Raw genomic sequence first — 9740 nt, forward strand, 5'->3', positions numbered from 1 at the left:
CAATTACATGAGCTTAGACTTTGTCCTAGCTTTATGAAAGAATGCTTATGCTCACTACTTTTAATCAACAGCAGTTGTCTTGGAAGGATTCAAGAATGATGCAGTGTTATGGCAGAGGGGCCCTGCAGTCCTTGTCCTGCAGAGAATATTGGAGACATGTTCAGGTAATTTTTTATGTAAAGGGAAATATCTCTTACTCTATAAATGTATATATTTATGGATAAGGGAAAAAAACACAACAAATCCTAGCTGTTGCATCTCAGATGCTCCTCTATTACTTCAATTCTCTTCTAGGAAGGTCTTGGTGGGGTTGTAGACTGTGGTGTGGGGAAGTGTATGTGACTTCTCTGCTGTCAAACATCTCTGACTTGAGACAGTACAAATATTCTAAGAAATATGTCACTTTTTTGCAACATTTGTATAACACACAATGAGCCAATAGGCAGGAATATAGAGCATTTAATGTTGTACACAGTAAAGACAAATGCAGTGATGGCCATCGCATGAATGTAGTTTAATATAGAACATGGTTTAATAAATCCAGGTTTTATTGAAAGCCAGGGTTTGGCTTGTGGAAAAAGTTCATTCAGCATAATCTCAAGCTTCACCAGTCCTTCTTGTCTTGATGTTAACATCATCATCATCATAATACGAACACGCTTTGGGAGGGAGTGTTATATGTTTATATTTCTTGGTCTTTTACAATCAAAACCCCAAATTGCCAATTGGCACTAAACCAAGTAACTTATCTCTGATGCATTCCGACTATAAATTCTGTAATGCACTAATGCATTACAGAATGTCAAAAAGCGCTGCACTTGTTTTGCAGTACTTGTGTTTGGTGTGTGGTATCTAAAGGTAAGTTTGCAGCATACATAGCCTACAAACTTTTAGAGTGGTTAAAGTTCATAAAGAAAAGACGTTTTATGAAATTTACAGGGCGTATTAGTAAGCTTTAGTTTGTTCAGTTTTACTGGTACCGCTTACTACTTCATGCGTTTTGCAATGTTTGGCTGAGTTCTGATGTCATCAGCATAGAACAGACTTTAGTATGGAAAGGGTGATCTGATGTGAGGACTGCCTCCACAAGAGGAAATGTAATAGTAAATATTTAAACAAAGCAGCTTCATATGAAAAGAAGCTTGTGCGTACTGAACAGCTCATAGCTCACTCTCCTGAAGAACGCAAGATGAGCAGACTACAACAGACAAATAGGAATTCCACAATCCAGCATATACTGGAAGAAGCATATACCTTGGGAGAATTCAGGAAAGTCACGGTGCACCCATGAAAGTGGGTACAATCTTTACAGAAATACTTTTCTAATCCTTTCTTTTCTATAGTTCTAAAATATCCCTTAATTTCTCACAGAGTAGCCTTATTCTTTGTCCTTGTTTTTTTTATTACAAATTCTTTTTTATTAGAGAATTACAGGTAGCTCTGATTCAGAAAAATGTGACAAACACTACTTCTATTCTTGTTAAATTTAAGACTAGTACTGTTAAGTATAGAAAAGTATGGCAGTATTTTGTAGCTGATAAAGAATGTCCATATACATTTACTGGGGGATTTTTTTCTGTGTGTGTGACAATGTAACTCAATTGGGAGCAGCAGTCTGTATTGCAAGGTGAAACACACCCAGTAATCTGCAATGATACTTTAAAAGTTTTTGGCTTCACTCAGAGAGGTTCATTTGCATAAGTGAACAAAATGTTGCATTTGACTCACAAATGAGATTAAACTATCTGGGGAATTTTCAGCAGCTTGCCTGATTGTAGAGGCACAGCTTTCTAAGAGATAATCTGCACAGCTCAGTGGAACCATTCCACCACCCTCCTCCAGGGTCACAACAGTGACGTGCACCTCTTTGGACTGCCTCATTCTGTATTTTGTGTTGCCCTTTCCCCCCACCTCTGAAAAAAAATCTCACTCGGAGTAAGGGAGAAACTCTAGGTTTTCCCTTTTTCATTCTGGCACTGCGAGCCAGAACGGTATTAGACCCCTCTATCTCCCTTGCTATTGCTTTTATACGTGACATGAGGGTTGCAGCTTGTTCCTCTCTCCACCAGCAAACATGTGGACTGTTCTCTAGAGAATTTTGCCAGAGACTTGACTCTCTGCAGTTGACAAAAATACGTACTAGAATCATACCATTATTTTTCACTGTAGTTTCCCAAGTCTTAACCACAGATCTTTTGGATGGGGATTGGTTTAAACTAGTGCTTGTTCAGTGATCTCTTCAGAACACCTATACAGTCGTATGTGGTCAATGCATGTGTTACAGAACTTCAAGTCCTCTTCTGTGCTAGACTTCAGAAGACTTTTCAAATAAGGTGTTTTGCTCTTGTGAAAAACAGGATATGTCCAAAATACGTCTGTGCAGTTTTTAGTACACTGTCAGAGCTTCTTAAGCCTGTGCAGCTAACACACGCTGTTACTCTCTGGGTAGCCTAGGAAGAACACTCCCAAATTTCATACCTTCTAAAAAGTACTGTGGCAGGATAGGTATTCTTGAATTGTTGGAAGCTTAGGTTTTTAAGTTCGGGCTGAGCCAAAGAAACCATCATTTTTCAATGAACTAGTTAATAGCCGAGGGGTGTGGAGGGGGTGAGCACCAGCAGCTGCACATCATGAAAACATGGTGACAAATTACAAAAGGACTTTATGGCTTATGAGCTATATGAAAAGGTAATTGATTACAATTGTTTTAGTTGTTATGAAGCCACTTCATTTAAAATATACTGAGAAGTATCAATCACGTGTATTTTTACCTGTGTTATTTAAGATAGTTACAGTTGTGCATTAGGATTTTTTTTTTTAAAATGCCAAAAGTACTGAAAAATTTGGGTTCTTACCCTACCTTTTTGTGATAAAAGAGAGCCTCAACCTAAACTGTCAGAGTTCAGGAACTCTCTACTCTTACAGATTTAGGCTCTGATTTTGAAGACAAACCATCATTCCTTTGGAGTTCGTCTAAGAGCAAATTGCATTCTTATTCTTTTTTGTCAGAAAGGTACTTAGAACATAGGCCAAATGTTTCTGATTCATAAGAGGCAGAATTTTTGTTGATAACTTTCCTGTTATTTTTTCACCTTTAAGTAGTAAGCGTGGACCAATGAGCACAGTTTTCCTTTTTTATTTGAGACACTTAGCAAAAATGCTGAAATATCAAACATTTCCTCAGTAGCTACAATATTGCCACTATGTACAAAATATTTGATAAATGTAGTACACATATAAAAATACAGTATGCATTACATATATACAGTACAATGTGCAAAACATATGGCATTCAAACATATGGAATTGATTTTAGGGGTGCAAACAGCAAATACAAAGGCATCATGGTTTCTTACAGAAAGGCAGTACATATAAACTGATGCCCTGATTGCCATAATTTGTATTTAACAAAGTAGTGCTTAAATGAAGAGGGCCCCAGAGACAGGTGTCTGTCGTCTTCTTTTCACAAAATGAGATGCTAAGACATGTAATTACGACTATGAAAATAAGAAGAGAAACACCTACTAGGGTTAGCGTTATTTCTACTGCAAGCAGTACTGTGAAGAAAGATCTTATCTGGAAAAAAGCCTGTGCTATTATGTAATACAAATTTCTCAAACAACAAAAACAAATCCGTACTGTTAAACATTGAAAACAGCTTTAAAATTATCTACATCCTTAATTTTAAAAAAAGTATGGGTAATACTTTTGGGGATTTAATTTCCTATGCTCCAAAATACAAAGTGCCTCCTTTGGCAATATAAATGGCAATGCTTTGGTTCCTATTTAAATTTTTATATAATTATAATTTATTTTAGGCTGTCTTTTGAATATCTGAGCTGTATTTTTTTATAAAAATAGGGTGATTATATAGTTATTAACCATTCCCTGCTTTTAATTGAGAATTTGCTCTCATAGCTAGAATGGCTTTTTTGGCTGGACTTCTACAAATACATTTATGCACTTTTAACTTAAAAAGTTTTTATATTCAATATTGGACCCTACAAGAATGAAGTAGGGTCTCTTTTTTGCACTTCATTTTTATTCTTAGCAAGCTGGTATAAAAGGAGTATTTGACATTACTTCAGGTTTTAACGGAGCTCTTTATTGGCCATGTATGCCGTATGCAACTCTATTCCACGTATCTCACCTAAAAAACCATCTGTAATATAGTCTAGAAGTCATCAAAAGGTGGTTTAATAGACCACAATTTATTATAAAGAGTTTCAACAGAACATTTACTAGAGATAAATGGAAGAATTTTTTTCCAGTTTTAATAGAATTTGCTTTAAGTTTATAATACACTGAAGATGCCATCCAAATAATAATCGTTTACATTGGTGAGCTTTACTGTGTTGTGATTATGTAATGCCCTTCCAGTTAAAAGTATTCTGTGATTGCATTTTCCTTGCCTTGAAAACAGTTCAGCAGCTTGTGCTTGGTTACCAATTACTGTGCCTATGCTTTTCACGTATCTGGATGTTTGAGATTACATAACATAGAAGTTTAATATTGAAACTTCTGTTTTGATCACCTGCTTTCTTGAACATAACTCCTGTTCGTGGATTTAGTAGAAATACCTTGGAAAGAACTTTCAGTATTAAGTAGTGACTATTTCTAAAAGCCGTGGCCTTAACTTTTTAAAGGTCTGATTCTGCAAGCTCACATTGCTGGATTAGACTCTAAATTTCTGTAGAGAACAACTGTCATAAATTAATTTTATTCTCAGAGAGAACTGCTAAATTTATGACAATGATTTCTTAACTATTTATAATGTTTAACAAAATTTTGCCTGTAAACTTACCTGCCTTAAGTAAAGCTGAGTGGCAGTAGATGTGCGTAACAAATATAATTTCTGTAGTATTAAATGCAGGATGTGACTCCTCTTAACACGAGCCTTGTAAAACATATGTCTGAGCTCTCTCTGTGTCTAGAAGTGTAAACACCAAGTTTCAATTTTTACACCGATAAAATGGTATTCTTAATTACTTTGCAGGATCTAACACCACATTTGATAAGATGTGTTGTGTTTAGTATATTGCAGCCATTAATGGCAAATTTAGTGCCAGTGCTTTCCTTGCAACTGTTCTCTTAATGAGAAATACTCAGGTCTGTACAGTCAAGCTGCACAGTCATGATTCAATTTCTAAGATGTATTGTATCTGTGTTACAAAAAATGTCATGTAAAACATGCACACACAGAAGTCTAAGCAAAACCTATTTGTCATAACAGGCATATATAACTATGGCAAATATATCACATTTCAGAACAAAGTCTAAAGCAAACGATTATACGTAAGGTTTAATACACAATTCTGAAATGTACAAAAAAGTAATCACACATTGCCTACAATAGAATATTTGTACTTCAAAACCTAAAATGATCCCTTAATTTTTTAAATAAGATTTATTTTTTGCAAATAGATTTTTAAGAGTAGAAAGCTATACTGTACTGATAACAACACATCTCAACTGTTTGGGATTATTTCTGCACATAGATTCCTATGGATCAGTTAACATTCTACACTGCCAATAAGGATAATTTTGTAGCAAGATGACTTTGCCAGTTTTAAGCTCTATTTACATGCACATCGAAAATGACAGTACAGTTGCTCTAGATGAATTTGTCCTCTAAAAATTAATTTACTTGCCTCTTATTTAATCAGAAGGCAGGGTCAAAAAGGGGTAACTCTAACCACACATGTGGTATCATGTCTGGTGTGTCACACATAATAAACTGACAGTACAGCAGAACACTAAATTTCATTCGGAGTTGTTCCTATCAGACCAAGAGTCCTTAAATCTTACTCTCGTAACAGCTGAGGGCACTTGGTATCTCAGAGTATTAGCTCCCAGGATAATATGAAAAGGAATGCAAAAAGTTGAATGTATTTGTTCAATGCTATACCATCGAAATTTAAGGCAGACAGTCCACGTGTAATATTGTACTCAAGTATTGTAGGCACAGCAAGGAGGAATAAGAAAATATGTCTTTCACCTTCACAGGATGTGAAAATCTCTATAGCTTGTTTTTCTGTGTTTAGTTTCAGATTTAAAGTAAATCCTGGCCTGTAGAGCTACTGAACATATGTAACGATTTGAAGTGCTGGTAACTGATATGATGCAAACATATGACGCCAGTTTAAACCCTGAATCAATGATATAATACACCGTTTTATCTGCAGTTGACGAAATTTTGTAGTATTAGTACAGCAGACTGCATTGCATACCTGGAAACATAAATTTGCAGTTGATTCCACAACATTTTCTGACAAAAGTATTTTGTTTAATGTTAATATGATTGTGTTGTGGTTTTCTTTTTTTTAATGTGATACAGGTTGCTACGTAGTTAACAGCTATTTTCTGTTTTCATTATTTCTTTGATAAACTTCGATACATATCATTACTCTTAAAAAGAAATCAAAAGCTTCAGGGCATTTTTTCACTAGTTCCTACAAAACTTCATTTTATCTTAATTCAGGAGTTCCCTCATAGGAAATAATGGCAATTTTATGTTTGATTATCAGCCTGTGTCATCTATGGCAACATTTAACAGCTATTACCTGAGAGACAACCATAAAATTTCAAAGAATTTTACTTCTATTTACCTTTTTTTCCCCAACTGCTTTCATAATAGACTATGAAAAATCTCAACTAACGGCTTTTAAAAAATTAATATTTTCATGTGCTGTGCTATGAGGTAAGAGCTTAATTTTTGCTGTTATCTGTTCCAGGTATGACATATGCCTTTTTATTATAGAACATTCTAATGCTGCTATTGAGGATTCTCAATGAGCAGCTTCTCCGTTTAGCTTCCCTGATGTTATGTAGTGGTAGACAAAGCTGTTCTGCAAAGTATTCATTAAGAAATGATGGTTGTCCTGTCAGTATTGTCCCCTGCAACTCAGTCTGATCCTACAAACATCTTCTATTGAGGGCATTGGGACTACTCTTGCATAGATGCTTGCAGGATCATTGTGCACAGCAGTATTAATTACAATTTTCTACTTCCTCAAACTCTTCTAATATGCCGAGATACTGGATTCAATGATCTAACAAATATCCTCAAACACAAAGTAAAGTAGGATATTTATTATTTCCATTATAGTAATCTCCTGTTTGAAGACCACTGTTCCCCTCTGTTCACAAAAATAAGCTATACAAAGTTAAAAGAGTATACAAATAACCGTCTGATATACACATGAAAACCTAGCTATTAAATCCAGAGCATTGCTATAGAAAATTCAGTGTTCTCAGTATTACCTGGCATAGCTACAGTGGATTTCTTGCAGTTACACTTAATATCCCTTTGGATGCAGTTAAATTCTTCCCTTGTGATTAAAGAATGTGGGAAGAGTTTTAAAATCCACAAAACCAAAATATAAAAACAACTTGAACAAATTAAGAGACTAGATATATGAAATTTCACTGAACCAGCCAGTGCTTCTACTTGCCTTTGCCCTCACAATTCATTTTGAACCTGGCTCAGGCTGTCCACAGGAACAATGAAGTGCAGCGATACCTCACACTCCCCCAAACATTTGTTTACTGTGTGAATACAGACAGTTGAAATTTTACTTTTCCTTCTCTAAGTTTAGCCATGTTATGTTTCTGATTTAAGCATTACAAAGTCAGAGATGTAACTTCTGCCTTAATTTGTGATGCATTTACCGTGGAGTACTTTTGATCAGTGAGTACAATCTTCCTTTCTTGACTTCTGAAATACAGCTTTCAGAGGGCCCTGATCTGCATTACTGATAGGAGCATAAAGAAATTCACTGTTGTAAACTTGAAAATCAATAAGGAATTATCTTCAAGCATTTATTCTTCCAAACATTACTGTTGTAATTTATCTTAACTGCAATCAGAACGGTTTAATAGTGGACCTCTGCTGTAAAGAGACTTGCAGGTCATGTTCTCGTTGACTATAGCTTAATCCCAGTGCAACTGTAGATCTTGTGGATCTAGAAAGTCAGTGGAAAACACGCTGGGAGCAGCAGAACTGAGAGGAGTGAGTCCAGATGAGGAGCTGGGAATTGTAATGTCTAGCCATTCCATATTGTCCAAATTTGTATCAGGAAGGTCAAGAGACAGACAAGAATTATTAGTGGTAAACTGTGGGTCAGATGTTTCCATGGGTGAATGAGAGTGATCTAAAATGCTGGAGTGATTAAGCAGATCATTCTGGAGGTCTTCAATTAAAGAAAATGATTCTCTGTCCTCATTACTGTTTGTCAGTTGAGGAATTTCATTACCTGACGGTAAGGTTCCATCCAAGAGGGCTTCAAGTTGGTTTTCTAAGCTTACAGACAAGCTGGTTGTTGGTTCTAAGGATACTGGAGGAGGCGCCATTTGGATTTGTGGTGGTGGGCGGGATATCACTGTATTCACTGGCATTGTGGTGATGTTGGCTGTTACTGGTCTCATTTTAGAAATGGGAGATGGTTCCTCCTTTATTGGAAGGGAAATCTCTGTAAGAAAATGACCAAACACAACTGAATTCAGAAAAGATAATGTGACATACATCCTCAGACTTAAAATGTCTACCCCTCTTTTTCCCACTTTGGGATGCATCCATGGTGAACTCAATGGAGTAAAGAGTAATTCTGCTGTTCTGAGAATACTAAGCCTAGATACATCAGACTATGTCAGGCACTCTCTGAACGACAGAGTATTTTAAAACAAGTTCCAGAGTTCTGCTTTCAGTAGTATGTCAGCCAATTAAAATATTTATACTGATGAAAAAAGGAACAATTTCCTAGATGCTAGCTTTACCTCCTTCATGTTTATAGTTCTTTGATAAAATGTCTGTGCTAACCTAAGGTGTTACTTTAATCGTTTGAATGCGTTTGTGTGGATTATTGCAAAGGTCTGCCTGGGCTAACTTACAAGCAGAGAAGTTCCACAGCAGGTCGACTGTATTTTGGTAAATGTTTTCTTTAATAGATAATTATTGCAAACTTTCAGAAATAGTTCATCCAGACTGGATAGCTTCTACCTCCTCTCCATGGAAGAATTCTTTCCTTTATTCCTCTGATTATAGCACTGAGTTTTCACGATCAGGTTTAAATCTCTGTGTTGCAGAGATGTTAAGTAGCTTACCTCCGCTCTTGATGAGAATATCAAAAAGATCATCCATCTGCTGGCTGTGTGCACTGGAAATCTGTGGTGCATGAGAACAGGGTTATTTTTTTTATGGTATTTTTTCCTAGGCTGATTGATCCTAGCTTCCCTCAATAGTAGAATCGTTTTGGTTTGGAAGAGACCTTTAAGATTAGCAAATCTAACCATTAACCCAGCACTGCCAGGGCATCACTAAGGCACGTCCCTCAGCACCAGATCTGTATGTCTTTTAAATACCTCTAGGGATGGGGACTTTACCACTGCCCTGGGCCGCCTGTTCCAATGCTTGACAAGCCTCTGTGTTAAGAATTTTTTCCTAATATCAAGGCTAAACCTTCTCTGGCACAACTTAAGGACATTTCCTCCCCCGCCTTTTCCAATGCTGAAAAAGCCTCTGTGTTAAGAATTTTTTCCTAATATCAAGGCTAAACCTTCTCTGGCACAACTTAAGGACATTTCCTCTCGTCCTATTGCTTGGTACTTGGGAGAACAAACTGATACCCCACTTCATTACAACCTCCTTTCAGGCAGTTGTAGAAAGGTCTCCCCTGAGCCTCCTTTTCTCCAGGCTAAACAACTCCAGTTGCTTCAGCTGCTCCCCACAGGACTTGTGCTCT

The 9740-nt window shown here is 36.4% G+C and overlaps 1 protein-coding gene across 1 annotated transcript in view; it reads right to left on the minus strand.

Annotated features, from left to right (window-relative positions):
- Positions 1–7718: 7718 nt before the first annotated feature.
- Positions 7719–9740, minus strand: part of MKL2 (MKL/myocardin-like 2) — a 47841-nt gene continuing 45819 nt past the window's right edge. The window contains exons 15-16 of the mRNA XM_010145953.1: positions 9103–9163; positions 7719–8471 (exon numbers count right to left, since the gene is read on the minus strand). Coding sequence (XP_010144255.1) covers positions 7933–8471; positions 9103–9163 — 600 coding nt within the window. The 3' untranslated portion in view covers positions 7719–7932. The remainder of the gene's footprint in view (positions 8472–9102; positions 9164–9740) is intronic.

The sequence above is a fragment of the Buceros rhinoceros genome, unplaced genomic scaffold (assembly GCF_000710305.1).
Source record: "Buceros rhinoceros silvestris isolate BGI_N320 unplaced genomic scaffold, ASM71030v1 scaffold37151, whole genome shotgun sequence".
NCBI classification, from domain to species: Eukaryota; Metazoa; Chordata; class Aves; order Bucerotiformes; family Bucerotidae; genus Buceros; species Buceros rhinoceros.